At 44.7% G+C, this 20,277-nt stretch overlaps 1 protein-coding gene and 1 pseudogene across 1 annotated transcript in view; both read left to right on the top strand.

The window, feature by feature from the left end:
- DEPDC5 (DEP domain containing 5, GATOR1 subcomplex subunit) overlaps positions 1–20,277 on the top strand; it is a 113,278-nt gene that overhangs the window by 7,961 nt on the left and 85,040 nt on the right. Inside the window, exons 4-6 of the mRNA XM_069081385.1 lie at positions 44–90; positions 10,033–10,118; positions 13,131–13,214. Coding sequence (XP_068937486.1) covers positions 44–90; positions 10,033–10,118; positions 13,131–13,214 — 217 coding nt within the window. The remainder of the gene's footprint in view (positions 1–43; positions 91–10,032; positions 10,119–13,130; positions 13,215–20,277) is intronic.
- Positions 615–4,286, top strand: LOC138156399 (NADH dehydrogenase [ubiquinone] iron-sulfur protein 8, mitochondrial pseudogene; annotated as a pseudogene).

Genomic DNA, 20,277 nt, shown 5'->3' with positions numbered 1-20,277 from the left:
CTGGCGTGGCATGTCTCAGCTCTTCTGTCCCTTTCCTTTCCAGCCCGCTGCTTTTGCAGGTGAAGTCCCTTAAGGAAGACCTTCAGAAAGGTAAGATGTCTTCTCTGCTTTCCTTGGAGACCTGTGTATTCTGGTAGGCTTGATGCAGATGCCTCTGGGCCCAGAGGAAGGGTCGGCTGTTTCAGAAGGGGGCGGAGGGGCCCATTCAGCTGGGACAACCACAGTCGTGCTACTGCCGCTCTTGGTGCTGAGAATGTTACCATCCCCAGAGTCCTGAGGAAAGTGGTGTTGGTATCAGGAGTTGTTTGGGATCCGTAAAAGGGCATGTATTGATGTAGAAGTATCAGGGCTTGGGCAGGGGTTCAGGAAAAACTAAAAAATGGGAGCCATTCCAAGTAAATAATTAGGCTGCCCATTAAACCCACATTCTGTGCCAGTCAGTCACTGTGCTAAGCCTTGGCAGAAAGGAGAAAGACCCTGCCCTCAGGGAGCTTCCACAGCAGTGGGGAAGGAAAAGAGTGGGGAGGATGGGTGGGCTGGTGCTGGTGGTGGGGAAGTTGGGGAGGTCTGATTCAGGCCAGATTAAGGGACAGGCCCTGGCAGAGGCTAGGCTGGTGTAGGCCAAGGTTCCTGTGGACAGGAGGGTAGGGGTAACAAGGAAACACAAGTATATACACACACTTCCTCTAGTGAGATACAAGCTTTGGGGGGGATAGGCCTCATGTCGAAGCTGGTTCTTTAAGGACAAGAAGATGGGATTTGAGGCACAGGTAGAGAAAGAAGAGTGCATTTTAGGTATTGGGAGCAGCCAGGGCAAAGGCCTGAAGGTGGGAAATGGAATGTCTGGTGTGAGGAGCAGAGCGAAGGCCAGGTAGGCCAGCCTGCAGAGTGGGGGAGGATTGAGCAGAGCCAGGGAGTCAGGGAGGTGTTTGAGTGGAGCCCTCACAGTCGGATTGTGCTTGTGACGGGTGGATGTGTGGATGGGGAGGAAAGGGGCGTGGTTCAGCTGGCCTCTGGGCTCCTTCAGTTCCTGGATCGGACTCTGCCTTCACACTCACACACACGCCTGCCTGCGTGGTGCAGAGAATGCCAGATTCCACTGTTGGCTGGCTGCATGTCCAGGCTCTCCAAGAAGATGTTTCCCAGCCTTACAGTCATACAAGATGCAGTCAGCAAGCCTTAGGTGCTGACTGTATGCCAGGCCCTGGGGAGGCCAAGATGGGGAGAAGAGTCCTGATCCAGGACCTAGCTCTGAGGTTCAGCAGCAGCGGCAGCGCCGGCACTTCCTCTGGATGAGCAGCCCCAACCTGGCTCTGCTGTGCGTCGTTTCCCGGGTTGCAGGCGCAGGACCAGCCTGCTGCCGAGGCCTGGCCAGAGGCCTATATGGCAGTCCCTCTTCTGCCTCCTTCACAAGTATGTGAATGTGACCAAGCCCACCATGGACATGAAGTCTGAGTGACCGAGCAGCCCAGACCCTGCTGTGGACGGAGCTCTCCCAAGCCTTGGGATGACTCTGGGAACCGGCCACTATCAGCTTCCCCTTTGAGAAGGGCCTGCTGAGCCTGTGCTTCCATGGGGAGCACGCCTTGAGGCACTGCCCTTTGGGATGGGGTGGTGTATTGCCTGCAGGCTCTGAGGCCGTCCACCCAGCCCAGGCCATCACCATCAAGACTGAGCCCAGGGCGGACGGCAGCCACAAGACAACCCACTATGACATCCATGTGACCAAGGGCATCTCCTTTGGCTTCTGCCAGCAAGTCTGCCCTGTGGACGCCATCGTGGGGGGCCCCAACTTTGAATTTTCCATGGAGACCCATGAGGAACTGCTTTACAAAAAGGAGAAGCTTCTCAATATTGGGGACGAGTGGGAGGCCAAGATCACCGCCAACCTCCAGGCCAACTTCCTGTACTGGTGAAACTGGAGCTCCCAGCCACTCTATTTCCACCCCGTCTGGTCCAAGGGCAGCAGCTGCCTTCCTGTCTAGGCCCTTGGAATAAAGCCTACAAACGTGGGGGGAAATGGATTGACCCCTTGTTCTAACGGGAGAGACTGAATGAACTTAGATAAATGCAAAGTTTGAGCTCAGGGGCCAACTAACTGTAGTGATGGATAGGGCCCCGGGCCTGGAGTCAGGAGACATGAGTTCAAATCCAGCCTCAGATGCTACCCACCTTGGACAAGTTCCTTAACTTCTGTCTGCCTTCTGCCTCAACTTCCTCAACCTTAAGGCGAGGGATTATGCCAGCACCTGCCTCCCAGGTTGGAGTGTGAAGGTGTTCAGGGAAGACCAGCACCTCTGGCGTGAGGACTGACAGGTCCTTTTAAGGCCCGCTCATGTGTCTCGTGTGTCCAACTGGTCACTCAGTTCTCACCCATGTGTGGTGGCCATGGCCCAGTAAACTGTTTTGGCCAGTGGACTAAGCCAGATCACTGATGGGCTTAAAAATTAACACTAAGAAAACCGAGATGCTCCACCAGCCCACACACGCCATCCATACGGGGAACCATCAGCTCTAGCAAATGGAGAGATTTTGAATACTGTGGATAAGGTCACTTACCTTGGCAGTATACTCTTTCTAGGGATGTGCACATAGATGATGAGATTGACTCATGCATTGCCAGAACTGGCTCAGTGTTTGGGAGGCTCAGAGGGAAAGTGTGGGAGAGAAGAGGTATTCATTAGGTTACCTACCAAACTGAAGGCCTACAGAGTCGTGGTGCTGACCTCGTTGTGAGACCCGGACAGTCTGTCAGCGCCAGGCCAGGAAATGGAATCACTTCCGTGTGAATTGTCTCAGGAAGGTTCTGAAGATCACCGGGCAGGATAAGGCACCAGACACTGAGGTCCTCACGGGAACTAAACTGCCAAGCATTCAGACTCTACTGCAGAGAGCACGGCTCTGATGGGCTGGCCACACGGTTTGACTGCAGAGCGTAGGCTTGCCAAAAAGACTCTTAGGGAGAACTCACACGAGGAAGGTGCGCGGTCAGAAGGTGGAAGAGATACAAGGGCACTGTCAAGGTCTCTCTGAAGAACTTGGTGAGATGTGGGAGACACAGGCGCAGGGCCGTCCCACGTGGTGTGCCTGTATCAGAGAAGGTGCTATACGAAGCAGAACTGCAGTAGCTCAGGACTGTGAGACGCACAAATCGAGACACGTCTCCACCCCGAGTGTTCCCATGGACTGTTTGTGGCCAGCCTGTGGTAGGGCCAGTCAGTCACCACTGGACACTTTGTAACTTGCCTTCAACATCATGGTGCCGTTCTGTTCCTCTCCAGGAATGAAGGATGGCGGCCAACCAGCACAAAAGTGCTGCTGCAGATTTTTTGCTGTGTTGTGACCGTCTGTCTCTGCCGTTGACCTTCTTGGGGACTGCTGAGTCAGTCTGGTCATCCTACGTGATCCCAAAGTGCTCTCCAGAGTGGTTGGGCCAGGCCGCAGCCCCACCAGCAGCGTGTGCCTGCCTGTCTTCCCACAGCCCCTTTACCGCTCGTTGTTTTCTGTCTTCTTTGCCAGTTCTCATGGTTTGACATAAAATCTAGAGCCATTGTAATTTACGTTCTCTTAGTCTTAGCTTTGTTTTAGAATCTGTCATTTTTACAACATTGATGTCATATAAATTGTTCTTAACAATACTAATAATGGCTAGCATTCACATAGTGCTTTACAAATATTATCTCATTTAGGCCTCATAACAAACCAGGAAACCCCCATTTTACAGGTGAGGAAATGGAGGCAGGCAGACATTGAGTAACTTCCCCAGTGCCCCAAGAAGCGTCTGACCTAGCTGCTCACTTCACCGTGTATTGGTTCATACCCATCTTTACAGCTTTCTCTGAAGGCGTCTCTTTCTTCATTGCTTAGAGCATAGTAGTCTCAGTGGTTTCATCCTCTGATGTCACTGCAGCGTCCAGCACTGTTCACCACCTTCTCTCCTCTCTGGGTCCCGTGGTACTGGCCTCTCTTGGTTCTAGCTGTCTGACCACCGACTCCTCCGTTTGCTTTTCTGGATCTTCATCTCTGTCCCATGCTCGCACAGCAGCTGCCTGCGTTCAGACCCTCATGATCTTTCCCCTGGACTGTTGTGATAGTCCTTGACCTTCCCACACCAGGTCTCTCCCGGCTGCTGCCAGAGTGCAGGTCTGAGCAGGCCACCCACCACTCGGTAAATTCCGTGGCTCCCTTTTGTCTCTGGGTGCCGGCGTGAACTCTTCCCCTTGTCATTGAGAGCTCGTTATAACTTGGCCAGCTGCTGTCTTTCCAGTCTCATATATTATTTCCTTCCTCCAGCTCTGAATCTGAGTCATATTGGCCTTCTCCTTCACAGAGGATACTCCATCATTTAGGAAAGCAGCCCCAATAGAGAAAGGACCACTGCCATAATGTCTACCTATGGCACAGGCGAACCAGCTTAGCTGAAACCACAAGGCCCTAAGAAAGACAGACAGGGAGCCGGGCAGCACGTGACAGGCAGGTCACAACCACCTTGACTGCTGCCTCCCTAAAGCTCCCCATGTAGACTGCTCAAGACTCCTGAACACAGGGAATAGAAGGGCCTTACAGACCGCTGGACCTGCTTCCAGCCTAGACTGTACACATATCATTGAGAGGAAAACCCCTGTGGAAAATGGGCCAGTATCCTTTTCACTACCAGCCTTACTCACTGACCAGCTGCTTCAGGATCCCCAGGGTAGCAGTATTCTTCAGAGCCCTCCTTCCCCCATGAAGATGGGACCTTGCAGCTGCTGCTGCCGGGACTGCAGCCCTACCCTCCTTAGCAGCCACAGCTCCTGAAGACCCAGAAGAGACAGTTCTCAACACCTGTGTCCCTGGCCCTGGAAAATGCTCAGCATTAGAGACTCAGGATTTTATCTGTGGAAATGACATGGAAGAAGAGCCATCACCATCTGCTTAGCTGTTCTCCCACTTGGAGCTGATGCCTTCTGGCTGTGCTATTCCCCTGACTTACCTATTTATATCCTCCATGCTTAGCATGCAGTAAGCACTTAATAAGTGCGTATTCATTCATTCGTTCATCTGTCTTACATTCCTGTGCCTTTGCCCTGGCTACCCCTTGCTCAAAATGCTCTTCCTCCTCTCTCTCTTTTCTTTTAGAATCCCTAGCTTCCGGTAAATTCAGCACAGGCTGCGTTTTTAGGGAGCAGGAGGCTTCCAATTGCAGCGGTGTGATGGGGCAGTCATGGGGGCTGTTTTGTTCTCAGGCTGTATTAAGAGAGGCGCCACCTCCAGGAGCCAGGAGGTGCCAGTCCTGCTGTGCTCTGCCCTTATCAGACCCCATCTGGAGGATTGGGTTCAGTTCTGGGAATCGTATTGAGAATCAGGAGAGTATCCAGAGAACCAAAGAGCCTGGCATCATGCAATGTGAGCGTCTATGAAGGCATGTGCCTCCGTCTTCTAGGCTTTGTCTTCTTTCCAGGCTCAACTCAAAGACCTTTCCAGTTCCTTCTAGCTGCTTCTGCCTTCCCCCAAGGTTAACTTCCATCCATTCTGGATGCATCTTGGAAATAACCTATTTATTTATGTAGATGTTATCTTCCCCAATGAGATGGAAACTCCTTGATGCAGGCACTTTAGGCTTCTTTGCAGCTCTGTTTTTAGTTTGGTGACTGGCACATAGTAAATTCTTTTCTTTTTTTTTTTAGCCTTTTGGAGGGCAATTGGGGTTAAGTAACTTGCCCAAGGTTACATGGCTAGTTTTTATTGTGCGGGTGTTAAGTGTCTGAGGCCAGAACCAAACTCGGGTCCTCCTGACTCTGGGGCCAGTGCTTTACTCACTGTGCCCCCTAGCCGCCCCACAAATAGTAAATTCTTAATAAATAGTTGTTGATTAATTGATTGAACAGGCCATATTTAGTTTAGAGACAAGACTTTGTGACAACGCCATTGTTGTCATGCCAAAGATTTGTTCTGTTGGGTCACAGAGGCTGGAACTCAGAGCAGTGGTTAGAAGTTACAAATTGGTGAATTCAGCCTTTGCAGGACAGGCTTCTTCACAATGAGTGCTGTCCCGAAGTGCAGTGGGTGCCTTGGGAGGTGGTGGGTCCTCTGTCATCAGAGGTCCTTCAGCCAAGACCAGATGGCTACTTGTCAGAAAAGCTTTAATGGGAACTTTTTCAGGTCAGGCATTGATTAGATGGACAGTGAGGTCTTTTCCTAATCTAGCGTGAGTCTGGACAATTGATTGGAGAAAGAAGAGCCCTGGGGTGGGGGGAGGAAAGGGAATCCATTAAGAGGCTGTTGCAGGAGTACAGGTGAAAGATGATTTGGGCCTGAATGGGCCCAAAATGGGAGTGGAAAGGAATGTGAGGGATGTTGTGGAGATAGGCTTAACAGAGTTGGGAAACTGAGTAAATATGGTCTTTGAAGGAAAGGAAGAGTCAAGGGTGGCTCCAGGGTTGTGATCTTAGGTGACCTGATGGATGGCGTGGTACTAACAACAGAAGTGAGGAATTTCAGAGAAAGGATGAGCTTGGGAGGAAATAAGAGCTTTGTTTTGCATGTGTTGACTTTGAGATTCAAACGGGACCTTCAGCTGGAAATGTCCATTTTTTCATTTCACTATTGATAGATTTGGTTTCTTCTGAAAACTGCTTCTTCATATTCTTTGACTATTTATCAACTGGTAATAGCTCTTATTTTTATAGAGTTGTCTCAGTTCCCTAAATATTTGAGAAATGGAAAAGAAAACCTAAAAACAGTCTGAGAAATGAGGTCTTTATCAGAGAAACCTGCTAAAAAATTCTTCCATTTCCCTGATTTTCTTCTAATTTTGGCTGCATTAGTTTTGTTTGTACAAAACCTTTTTCATTTCATGTAATAAAAATGATCTCTTTTACTCCTGTAATCCTTTCTGTCTCTTGTTTGGTTATAAACTCTTCTCTTATCCATAGACCTGGCAGGTATATTTTTCTATGCTCCTCTAATTCTCTTATGATGTCCCCCTTTCTGTCTAAATTATGTATTCACTTTGATCTGATCTTGGTATGTGGTATATGATGTTGGTCTCTTATCTATTTTCTGCCAAACTACTTTGTAGTTTTCCTAGTAGTTTTTGTCAGATAGAAAATTCTTTTCCCCAAAGCTTCAGTCTTTGGGTTTATCAAACATTAGATTACTGTGGTCATTTACCACTGTGTATTGTATACCTCATCTATCCCACTGATTTACCCACCACTCTGTTTCTTAACTAGGACCAGATTGTTTTCAATCTCTCCTCTGATACAGTTTGAAATGTGGAACTGCTCGACCGCCTTCCTTCACATTTCTTTTTCCTTGATTCCAAGGGCCTCTTTCTAATGAGGGGGACAACATGTGAACAACTAGACATATACAAATGTAATTTAATATACTTCATACATATGTTATATCTTAGAAGAAGGTGCTAATAGTGGGATGCAGGTGAGGCCTCCTGCATAAGGTGGGATTTAAAATGAGTCTTGTAGGGACCAGAGAAGTCAAGGTGCTTGAGATGACTAGGGAAAGCATTCCAGGCATGGGTACAACCAGGGCAAAGACTTGGCAATGGGATCTGGCGTGTCTTGAGTGAAAGGTCAGCGTGGCCAGACCGCAGCCTGCCTGGAGGCGATGACATATGATGAGACTGGAAAGTTAGAAAGGAGCCAGGCTATGAATTAACAACGAAGAAGCATTGTTGTCTGTCCTTTGTTCTTGAAGAGGACCGTGACATCCAGAAAGTGCTGCCACAATTTGCACTGAATCGGATTTAAGTGAGACAGGGCCATGCAGAGTTACTGGCCTCACTCTTCCCTCTGGAGCCGTGCAGGTCCAGTGACCACATGTAGCTCAGGATGACTGTAGGTGACCCCGGATACTCTGAAGTGCCAGAAAAACGACACAGTTCAGTGAGGAAAGAGGCATTTATTAAGTGCCTGCTGTGGCCAGACAGTTCCAAGCACTTTACAAACATGTTCTCACTTTTCCTCAGCTTGGGGAAGGAACTGCTGCTATTGTTCTCATTTTACAGATGGGGAGACTGAGGCAGGCTGAAATGAAGTGGCTTGCCCAGGTTTCCCTGATTCCAGGCCCAGTGCTCTGTGCGCTGTGGCACCCCTTAGTAATCTCACATAGAAAATGGAGAGGTGGCCATCTGTCTGCTCCCCCTCTTGTCATCTCTCCTTCCCCACCATTATGCTCTTTCCCCTCCTTCTGGAATTACTTTGATTATATCTTGTATTTGCTTATCTGTGTGTGAGCATAGAGTGCTGGACCTAGAGTCAGAAAGACCTGAGTTCAAATCCAGTCTCTCCCTTGTACTAGCTGTGTGACCTTGGGCAAGTCACTTACCCTCTGCCTTCCTCAGTTTCCTCACCTGTAAAATGGGCATAATGACAACTTCTGTTTCCCACAGGTTTTGTGGGGTTCAAATGAGATCCTATCTGTAAAGTGTTTAGCAAACCTTAAAGTGCTACATAAATGTCAGCAGCTAATTAGTACAACTGTCATTTCCCCTTTGTAAAATGTAAGCAAAGCCAAGATGGTGGACAAAAGGCAAGGACTCGTCTGAGCTCTCCCCAAATCCCTCCAAACACCTTTAAATAATGCTGTAAAACAATTCCTGCAGCAGCAGAACCCACAAAAGGTCAGAGTGAAATCCTCTTCTGAGACAGCTTAGAAGGCTGGCAGGAAACGTCGGTCACACCTGGGTGAGAGTGAAGCACAGTCCAGCACAGACTGAGCCCTCGCAAACCAGGAGCAGGCCTTGCCTCGGGAGTCACCGAATCAGTGGTGGCCCCAGCTGCTTCCAGAGCTCTCAGCCCACAGACCGTGAGGGGGTCGAATAGCTGGTCAGGAGGAGATTACAGGGGCCTCTTTGCTAGCACTGAGGCAGGACTCAGACCCAGGGCACAGCCCGGGGTGGCAGTCCCAGGGTGAGGAGCAGCATTAGCACACCAGAACTTGGGAGTGCAGTGGGGCAGGGGCCCTCATCATAATTCCATGGCCGGAAAGAGTGCTTGAGGCCACTCACAGACCAGAGAGGAGCAAGCCCCTCTCCTTAGATCATGCCACCTTGGAAGAACTGAAAACTGACAGGTCTCTAGAAGGATCTCTGAAAACAGCTGTACAAACCCCCTGAAGCTCGGGACAGTGCACCCTCCACCCTGGAAGCAGAGCCCTACCTTAACAAAGAGCTCAAAGTCAAGAAATAAGCTGGGAAAATGAGCAAACAACAGCAGAAAATTCTGGCTATAGAAAGCTACTGTGGTGACAAGGAAGATCAAAACAGACACACTCAGAAGGAGACAGCAAAGTCAAAGCTCCTGTATCCAAAGCCTCCAAGAAAAATATGAATTGGTCTGTGGCCGGGGAAGAGCTCAGAAAGGATTTTTGAAAATCAAGTAAGGGAGGTAGAGGAAAATTGGGAAGAAAAATGAGAGGGATGCAAGAAAATTGGAACGTGGGAGGTTTTTGTTTTTGTATCCCCAGCACACAGCAGGAGCATAATCATTGCTCAGTGCATGGGGTGTAGGTGAAATCTCCCCTGATCTGCTCAGCACTCAGCACTCTGCCGCACCTTTGCCTGTCATTTATCTCCTGCCTCAGCTGTGCTGTTTCTGTGTCTCACACACACCTTTCTGTGTTTCTCTGAATTCCTCCTGTTAATAAGTTTTCCCCTAGAATATTCACTCACACTCAGACAGACCCCTTATTTCCATTCTGGAAAGATTGTTAATTAATTAGTTTTTAGTTTTCAACATTAACTTTTAGAAGATTTTGAGTTTAAATTTTTCCCCACCCTTTCATCCCCAAGACAGCAAGCAATCTGATATAGGCTATATGTATACAATCATATTACACATATTTTCTGGGAATTTTTAAACTGCCCACAAAAATCACTCTCCTACCTTCCCCAGGTGTTCCTCATTTACAAAAACTTGGGTCTGTTGAGGAATTTGTTTTTGGTATTTATAACTCTAGCCATGAGACCAGTTAAGCGTTTGACAGCCGAGCAGATTAATCCTCACAATTATGCTCTCTTTTTTCTCCCAGAAACCATCAGTGTGGACCAGACAGTGACTCAGGTGTTCCGGCTGAGACCTTACCAAGATGTCTACGTGAATGTTGTCGACCCCAAGGTATGTCTTGGTTTGGATTTGAACTGTTTGCAGGACTTTTGAGCCCCATCTCGCCTCCCCCAGCCCCAGCATTAAGATCACAGCACTGAAGGTGAATGTGAAGCTGAGCGTGTGTGTGCGTGCGCGCACGTGTGTGTGAACACCATCATAACTTGTACTCAGGCAGGACTTTGAGCCCCATCTCGCTTCCCCCAGCCCCAGCATTAAGATCACAGCACTGAGGAAGGTGAATGTGAAGCCGAGCGTGTGTGTGCACGTGTGTGTGCGCACGTGTGTGCGAACACCATCATACCTTGTACTCAGGCAGGACTTTTGAGCCCCATCTCGCCTCCCCCAGCCCCAGCATTAAGATCACAGCACTGAGGAAGGTGAATGTGAAGCTGAGCGTGTGCGTGCGTGTGCGCACGTGTGTGCGAACACCATCATAACTTGTACTCAGGCAGGACTTTGAGCCATATACGATCTTTCCCCCACAACAGCTTGGTGAAGCAGGTATTGCAAGTATCTTTAGCCCTGTGTCCTCAGGCAGAGGAGGGGCCCTAGCCCAGACCGCCCTGGGGCTGCTGGACCTCCTTCTTCACTGATCAGCCTCTTCGCCACTACACACATATTACTTTCAAAGTGCTTTGTACATATGTTATCATTGTTTTCTGAACATTTTAATGCCGTGCCCCTTTGAATTTTAAATGCACAAATAGAGCCCTTAGTCCAGGGTCACGTCACCGTCAGGCTGGAGCCGAGCCTTGGTGCTGACCCCTGGATGGCAGCAGCATCTCAGAGAGGAGGCAGTTTCCCTCAGGGGGCTTTACTGCACAGTCCTCTCTGCGTCTCAGCAGCTGGGCTGGTCAGCCCTCTGTGAAGACACCCAGGTTGGGGGTGTGCACGGCCTTTGGGCAGCTTTATGAGGATGTTGTTCTTATGTCTAGCCAACACCTGTCTCTGCAGGTTCCACCCATGGCTGGCCTCTGCCCCCTGGGGCCAGACAGGTCCAGGCGGGGCACTGATTTCCCTCTCCCACGCTCTGTTCTCTTCCCCACTTTTTAAATGCCTATGTAAGAGCTGACGTTTATACTCATTGGTTTCATCTTGTTAAGTTTGGCCTAAAGTTCTGATTTGTTGAATCCCAGCTCCCCTGTGGCATTGTAGCTGCATTTCATGCCTTTGTGTCGTCTGTACATTTGATGAGGATGCGCTCTCCCTCCCATAGAAGCGTTAACTAGCCAGGATCAGGGACAGCTCTGTGGAGCCGGGGACCTCCTGAGCCCTCAGCACTGGCGGCCTCCTCCTGCCCAGTTACCCTGTTGTGTCCCTAATGCCCTTTGGGTTTAGCTGTTGAGCAAGGGCAAAATCCAGCCCAGAGCACGTCCGCCCGCATGGCTCCCCTTTGCCCAGGCGGCCTACAGGGGGTGTCACCCAAAGCTTTGCCCAACCCCAGCTCTCTGATGTTGTTTGTAGCAAGTACACCGTCCTCTCCTAAGACCAGTTGGTCACAGGTGACCAGGTCTCCTGTGACGGCCTCTCACTCTGCTAGACCACACCCAGCGCCTCTTGAGGAACAGCGCCCAAGCTTGGGGCACAGTTTGATGTCCTTCTCCTCTGTCCCGCCCTTCTCTGCCCCTTCTGAGGTCCTAGGGAGTGACTCGGCTGTCACAGCTGTGTGTGTGGGGCGGTCACACATGGCCTGAGCTCGCCAAGGGCAGCCACAAACCTCCCTCTAATTTCCCAGCTTGCCTTGGATTCTGGCAGCCCGCTGGCCATTTTTTCTTCTGATTTGTTTGGTAAATTTTATTTTTTGTTCTGAACTTAAGAAGCATCAACAAACACAAACATTTCAATATGCGAAGATGCAAAAAGCACAGCTGGGTGCCATTAGTAGGAGAATGATGCTCCCCTCTGCCACGTGGCTGCATGTGTCTGGATCCTCACTGTTTGAAGCTATGATGATGGAAAGTCATCATGTGAGATCGCTGCTGGCCCCATGGAGGCGTCGCGTGCAAATTCCCGTTAACACCGCAACCACTTTGGGGGAGTCGCCTTTTATTCCACAGGGACCCAGCAGGCTTCTGTTACTGCTCCCTGTGGTGTTCCTGACAAAGTCTTGATAGAATTAAGCACGGTAGTGACTAGGATGACTCTGTCTGCTTGTGTCCCTCCCCACTCCTCTGTGGAGTTTTCTCCCGTGTCCTAGCTGTCATTTTCCTCCTGTTCTCTGCATTCTCAAGATTATTCTCTTTGGCAGAGGAAGCCAGATACCGCATACACGTTGTGTGGTTCAGCCTTCCCTCTGGGCCACGTGTCAGCAGCGTCTTGGCCTCCCGCCATGCTGCGCTGCCCTGTCCCTCTTCTCCACGTGTCCCCTGCAGCAGCCGCCATCCCTGCCCGCCTCCCAGTCTGAGGACGAGCACTGCCAACGCACGCTCTTACCAGAGAACGTCCTCTGCTCTTGGCCATCGCTGCCATCCCCCGTCCAGCTTCCCCACTTTGCCCTTGTGCTCTCTGTGTCTGCCCAGCGTCATTATATCTCCCATTCTTTCTGGAATTCCGGCCTCGCTCTGCCACTTGTACCTCTGGGCTGGCTCATCCCTTCCTCTTCCACCCTCTAAAGTTGGTCTTTCTCCCGAGGTAGCATTGAGGCAAAAGGTGGCGAGGAAAGTGGCTTCTTGGGAGCATTCCGGGCCAGTTTGTTCTCGCCCCCTTTAATTTTCCTGGGCCTGGCTGTTTTTCTCCTTTCAGCAACCCCAAAAGCACCTGGTCTGAGCCCCTGTTCCTTCTGTGGTGTTCCAAAGCCTGTTGGAGATGGGAAGGCCCTGGAGGGCAGGGGATGTTTGGTCTCCATCTTCATAGCTGACCATTGAGCATGGTACCCTGTGTGTGGCATATGCTTTGTAAAAGTTGGGATGAGTGAGTGAATGGAGAAGCCCTTTGGATTGGTGAAAGGGTGTTTTGTGAGCCCAGGGTCAGGGACTGAAAATCAGGATGGGCATGAGACTGAAGCATCTCTGTCTCTTTCAGGAGGTGACTCTTGACCTGGTGGAGCTCACTTTTAAGGACCAGTACATCGGGCGTGGGGATATGTGGAGGCTGAAAAAGAGCCTGGTAAGACGTGGTGGCAGATGGCATGCTCAGCCCCCTTGGTCCTGTAAAGCTCTCTTGGTGCTTCTTTATAATGTAGGACTTTCCCAGTATCTCCCTCTCTCCTCAATCATCAGAAGTGCCCAACAGTGTAAGCAGCATTCAGGACCCGTAGCCCTCTGCCTCTGCGATGAAGAGGGAAGCCCCTTTCATCGTTTCTTCTCCTGGACCAAGGTTGAGCACAGCAATTAATCTGAGTTCAGGTGGCTTTTTTTGTCTTGTTTTTGTTTACATTATTGTAGTTGTGTATCTCACTATCCTGGTTTTGTATCAGTTTAACATTTCCTGCATCCGTTTTTCTACTCAATAAAGGCACTACCCTCATGCCTGTCCTTACATGACTTTTCTTGAATTAGGAAAAGAAAAGCATTAAGGCCTTAATACATAATAAATATTGCCAGAGGAAAAAAATGCTTGTGCATTGTCACTGATCTTTGTTCAATTCTCTGAAGATTCAGTGGGCAGATTACCTTCACTCTACTGTTTTTACAAACTGTTTTTAAAATGGCATTACCAGAATTCAGCATTTTTGAAAAGTGTTTTCCGGTTTAACTACCAATTCTTTTAATGTTCATTTTTTTTAACTTTTTGACTTGCAAATTTTCTCCCTTCTTCTAACTTCTTCCTCCTGAGAAGGCAGGCAATATACTATCAATTAGACATGTAAAGTCATGCAAATTCATTAACAGAATTGGTCTATAATTTTCTTTTTCTATTTTTGCTCTTCCTGGTTTAGGTAATCGATATCATATAATTATTTCATGAAAGGAGTTTGGTAGAATCCCTTTATTCAAAATAATTTGTTTAGTATTAGAATTAGTTGGTCTCCAAATATTTGCTAGTATTCACTTGTAAATCCATCTGGTCTGGTCCTTTTCTCTTAGGAAGGTCATTTATGGCCTGTTCAATTTATTTTTTCTAAAATAGATCTACTTAGATAATCTATTTCCTCTTCTGCTAATCTAGGCAATTTTATTTTTGTAAATAGTCTTCCATTTCACTTAAATTGTTAAATTTATTGACACTTAATTAAGTAAAATAAATTCTTATATTTAATTATTTGGAGGGGGGAAGGCAAGGCAATTGGAGTTAAGTGACTTGCTCGAGGTCACACAGCTAGTAAGTGTGTCAAGTGTCTGAGGCTGGATTTGAACTCAGGTCCTCCTGACTCCAGGACTGGTGCTCTATTCACTGTGCCACCTAGCTGCCCCAAAATAAATTCTTATAATTGCTTTAATTTCATCTTTGTTGTATTCACCCTTTTCATTTTTAATACTTGTCATTTGGTTTTCTTTTCTATTTTTAAAATTTTAATTGTTTATCTATTTTTTTTCCATAAAATTAACTCCTAGTTTTATTTATTAATTCAGTGGGTTTTTTTTTTTTACTCTCAGTGTTATTAACCTCACCTTTAATTTTTAGGATTTCCAATTTAGTATATAATTGGGGATTTTTAATTCGTTCTTTTCCAATTCATTAGTCTGTTCTTTTTCTATTTTATTGATGTAAGCATTTAGTGATAGAATTTTCCTCTAAACACTTTTTGCTATATCCCATATGTTTTGATATTTTGTCTCATTATTGTCATTTTCTTTAATGAAATTATTAATTCTTTCTATGATTTATTCTTTAAGCAACTCATTCTTTAAGATTAGATTGTTTAATTTCCAATTAGTTTTTAATCTATGTTTATATAGCCCCTTATTTAATATAATTTTTATTGCAATACAATCTGAAAATGATACTTTTAGTATTTCTGTTTTTAACTATAACATTTTTATGTAATAATATATGGTCAGTCTTTGTAAAGGTACCATGAGCCACTGAGAAAAAGATGTATTCCTTTCTATTTCCATTCTTTTCTTTCCAGATATTTATCATATCTAGTTTATCTTAACTTCTGTTCACTTCCTTAACTTCTTTCTTATTTATTGATTTATCTAGCTCTGAGAGGGGAAGATTAAGCTGCCCTACTATTTTGGTACTACTATCTGCCTCCACCTATAATTCATTGAACTTTTCTTTTAAAAATTTAGATGTTATTTTTCTGGCATTTATAGGTTCATTATTGCTAATGTTTCATTGTCTACGTTGGCTTTTATCAAAATGTAATTACCCTGTTTAATCTCTTTTAATTAAATCTATTTTAACCATAACTTTGTTTGAGATCATAATAGTTACCCCTGCTTTTTTGCATCAGCTGAAACATAATAAATTCTATTTTAACTCTATGTATATCTCTCATTTTTAAGATTAAAAAAATTTTTTATTGCGTTTTATTCAAATTTAGAAAATGTAAACCAAATTCAGGACTTCAAGTTGCCACATAACTTTAGAAAAATTAACATTTTATTTTTTCCCAATTATTTGTAAAAACAATTTTCAGTGTTCAGTTTTAAAATTGAGTTCCAAATTCTCTCCCTTCTTCCCCACTCCCATTGGGAAGGCAAGCAGTTTGATATAGGTTATACATGTGGAATCATGTAAAACATATTTCCATATTAGTCATGTAAAAGCAACCATAGAGAAAAATTAAAATCCAATAAAAACTAAAAAAGTATGCTTCAATCTGTATTCAGATTTTATCAGTTCTTTCTCTGGGGATGATATTTTATTTTTGTGATATGGTATTTTTCATGATAAGTTCTTCAGAATTCTCTTGGATCATTGTATTGCTTAGAATAGCTAAGTCATTCCTAGTTGGTCATCTTACAGTATTGCTATGACTGCACAATGTTTTCCTGGTTCTACGTATTTCATTTTGCATGAGTTCATGTAAGTCTCTCCAGGTTTTTCTGAGAGCACCCTGCTCATTGTTTCTTATAACACAATAGTATTCCATCACAATCACATACCCCAACTAGTTCAGCCATTCCCCAGTTGATGGGCACCCCCTCAACGTCCAATTCTTTGTTACCAGAAAGAGCTGCTATAAATATTTGGGCATAATTCCAAATTGCTCTATGTAATGGTTGAATCAATTCAAAACTCCACCAATGGTGTGTTAGTGTCTCAATTTTCCTACATCCCCTTCAACATTTATCCTTCTCCTTTTCTGTCCTATTAGCCATTCTAACAGGTGTGAGGTAGTACCTCAATATTGTTTTAATTTGCACTTCAATCAATAGTGATTTAGAGCAGGGCTTCTAAAACTTTTTCCATTTGTGACTCCTTTCAGCACTTCTTAAATTGTGGGTCGTGACCCCATATTAGGTTGTGACCCACAGTTTAAGAAGTACTACTTAGAGCATTTTTTAATATAGCTTTGATTACTTCATCTGAAAACTGACATCATATTTTTTGATCATTTGTCATTTGGGGAATGGCTCTCATTTTTATAAATTTGATTCATTCCTCTATATAGAAATGAGGCCTTTATAAGAGACACTTGCTTCAAACATGTTTTCACAGTTATGATTGTTTTTTTTTCCCCGTTTATTCTGTCTCTCTCCTTTCACCCTACATCTCCTCAAAAGTGTTTTGTTTCTGTCTGTTGCCTCCCTCAGTCCACCCTCCCTTCTATGAGCACTCCTTCTTTCTCTTATCCCCTTCCCCACCTACTTTCCTGTAGGATAAGATAGAATTCTATACCCAATTGAGTTTGTATGTTATTCTCTCTTTGAGCCAATTCCAGTAAGAATAAGGTTCAAGCATTCCCTGCTCTCTCCCCCAACTTCCCTCCACTGTAATAGCTTTTTCTTACCTCTTTTATGTGCGATCATTTATCCTTTTCCCTTTCTCCCAATTATTCCTCTTTCTCACCCCTTAATTTTATTTTTTTAGATGTCATTTTGTCATGTGCTACTCACATCTGTGTCTTTTGTCTATACATACTTCCAATAATGAGTAAATCCTTAGGAGTCACAAGTATCTTCTTCCCGTGTAGGAATGTGAACAGTTTGACTTCATTAAGTCCCTTGTGATTTTACTTTCCTGTTTATCTTTTTGTGCTTCTCCTGAGTCTTCCATTTGGAAGTCACATTTTCTATTCAGTTCTGGTCTTTTCATCAGGTATGCTTGAAAGTCCTCTGTTTTGTTTAATGTCAGTTTCTTTCCCCTGAAGGATTATATTCAGTTTTGCTGGGTAGGTGATTGTTGGTTGCAATCCTAGCTCCTTTGCCCTTGGGAATATCATATTCCAAACCCTCTAATTCTTTTTTTTTTTGCTCTTTTTTTGGGGGAGGGAAATTGGGGTTAAGTGACTTGCCCAAGGTCACACAGCTAGTTTGTGTGTGTGTGTGTGTGTGTGTGTGTGTGTGTATGTTAAGTGTCTGAGGCTGGATTTGAACTCAGGTCCTCCTGACTCCAGGTCTGGTGCTCTATTCACTGTGCCACCTAGCTGCCTCTAAACCTTCCAATTCTTTAATGTAGAAGCTGCTAAGTCTTGTGTTATTTTGACTGTGGCTCCATAATACTTGAATTGTTTCTTTCTGACTGCTTGCAGTATTTTCTCCTTGAACTCTGGAATTTGCCTATTATATTCCTGGGAGTTTTCATTTTGGGATCTCTTTCAGGAGGAAATTGGCAAATTCTTTCAGTTTCTATTTTGTCCTCAGGTTCTGGAATATCAGGGTAGTTTTCCTTGAAAATTTCTTGAAAGATGGTGTCTAGGCTCTCTTTTTGATCATGGCTTTCAGGAAATTCAATAATAATAATAATAATATTTTTGCTTTTTTTTCGAGGGAGGAGGGCAGGACAATTGGGGTTAAGTGACTTGCCCAAGTTCACACGGCTAATAAGTGTTAAGTGTCTGAGGCCGGATTTGAACTCAGGTCCTCCTGACTCCAAGGCCGGTACTCTATTCACTGAGCCACCTCGCCGCCCCCAATTCAATAATTATTAAATTATCTCTCTTGAATCTTTTTTCCAGGTCATTGGTTTTTCTAATAAGATATTTCACATTGTCTTCTATTTTTTTCATTGTTTTGTTTTGGTTTAATTGTTTCTTGATGTCTCATAGAGTCATTAGCTTCCATTTGCTCAATTCTGATTTTTAAGGAATTATTTTATTCAGTGAGGTTTCTGCCTCCTTTTCCATTTGGCCAGTTTTCTATTTTTTCTAAAAAAAAAAAAGGGGGGGGGGCGCAGCGAGGTGGTGCAGTGAGTAAAGCACTGGCCCCGGAGTCAGGAGGACCCTAGTTTGGTTCCGGCCTCAGACACTTAACACAAAAAAACTAGCCCTGTAACCTTGGGCAAGTTACTTAACCCTAATTGCCCTCCAAAAGGCAAAAAAAAAAAAAGAAAAGTTCTTTTCTTCAGTGAATTTCTGTGCCTCTTTTTCCATTTGGCCAATACTGCTTTTCAAGACATTCTTCTCCTTGTTGCATTTTTGTACCTCTTTTGTTGCCATTTGGTCTATTTTTTTAAGGTATTATTTTCTTCAGTATTTTTTGTTCCTTCTTTTACCAAGCTGTTGACTCTTTTTCATGATTTTCTTGCATCACTCTCATTTCTCCTCCCAATTTTTCCTCTACCTCCCTTACTTGATTTTCATAATCCTTTTTGAGCTCTTCCATGACCTGAGACCAATTCATATTTTTCTTGGTGGCTTTGGATGTAGGAGGTTTGACTTTGTTATCTTCTTTTGAAGTGTGTGTTTTGTTCTTCGTCTCCATTGTAACTTTCTGTGGTCAGAATTTTTTTCTATTGTTTGCTCATTTTCTAAGCCTGTTTCTTGACTTTTAACTCTTTACTAAAGTAGAGCTCTTCTTCTAGGATGGAGGGCACACTGTCCCCAAAACCCACAAAGCAGGGATTTTTGTGCATCTGTTTCCAGAAATACTTCTGAATTCCAACTAATCCCAACAAACTTTTAAGTTGTCTTGATCTGGGAAATTGTTTCGCCCCATCCTTTTATGGGTTCTTCTGCTCCAGAGTTTGTTTGAGGGCATCATTAAAAAGTCTTTGGAGGGGTTTGGGGGAGAGCTCAAGTTAGTCCCTCCCTTCTGGCTGCCATCTTGGCTTCCTGTCTCTCATTTTTAATTGTGTTTCTTGTAAACAGCATTTTGTCTGATGCTTATTTTTGATCCATTCTGCTACCTGTTTCCATTTATGGATGAGTTCATATTCACATTCAAAGTTATAATTACTATATGTGAATTTCCCTCCATCTTATTTTTATTCATTATTTTCCTTCTGGCCTTCTTTTTTTTTACCCTATCCCAGTTACCTTGTCTTCTCCACTTACAGTCTTATTCCTTATTTATGAGCCACTCTCCCTTATCTACTCACCCCATTGTCCTAATCTTAATCTATATACCCTTATAAAAGTCCCTCTCCCATTGTATCCCCCAGTTTCTTCACCTCTCTAGAGGGCTTCTAAATCTCTTTAGATATTTACAGTCAGATGTTGTTTTCTCTTCAACCCAGATAAGAATAAGGTTCCAAAATTATTCCAATATTACCAACTCTCCACCCCCACATGTTTCCTCTGTATTAGTTCTTCCTTTTACACCCCATTTTTATGAGATAGTTTTATCTTTTAACCTTTTCCTACCCAATTTTGTTTTTAGAATTACCTCTTCACATACCACGCAGACCCAGTCTTTCTTTCAAACTATCTTAGTAATGATAAGTTTAGGAATATTATTCTTAAATTTAATTTAATTTAAATAAATTTAAGAATATTATTCATATTAATAATTACTAATATTAATGACATTTTCATGTATCATAAACAGTTTGACTTTAATCAGTGCCTTATAATTAGTCTTTAATGATTTCCTTATATTTCTTCTGGAGCATTTGTATCAAATTTTCCATTGAGTACTGGTCTTTTTGTTACAAATATCTGAAAATCTTTCAGTTCATCAAATGCTTTTTTTTTAATTCAGGATTATACTCAACTTTGCTGGCTAAGTTATTTTTGGATGAAACCAACCCAAGCTCCTTTTCTCTTCAAAATATAATGTTCCAAGACCTATGATCTTTTAGTGTAGAAGCTTCTAGGTCTTGTGAAATCCTGGTTGTTTTTCCACAGTGTTTAAATTGTTTTTTTTCCTTGTTGCTTGCAATATTTTCTCTCTCT

Source organism: Petaurus breviceps, unplaced genomic scaffold, assembly GCF_028583685.1.
Source record: "Petaurus breviceps papuanus isolate PSGF00001 unplaced genomic scaffold, PetGlider_PUasm1.0 99, whole genome shotgun sequence".
In the NCBI taxonomy this organism is placed as follows: Eukaryota; Metazoa; Chordata; class Mammalia; order Diprotodontia; family Petauridae; genus Petaurus; species Petaurus breviceps.
Note: the sequence above shows the minus strand (reverse complement) of the source record. Positions and strands in the feature narration are given on the sequence as shown.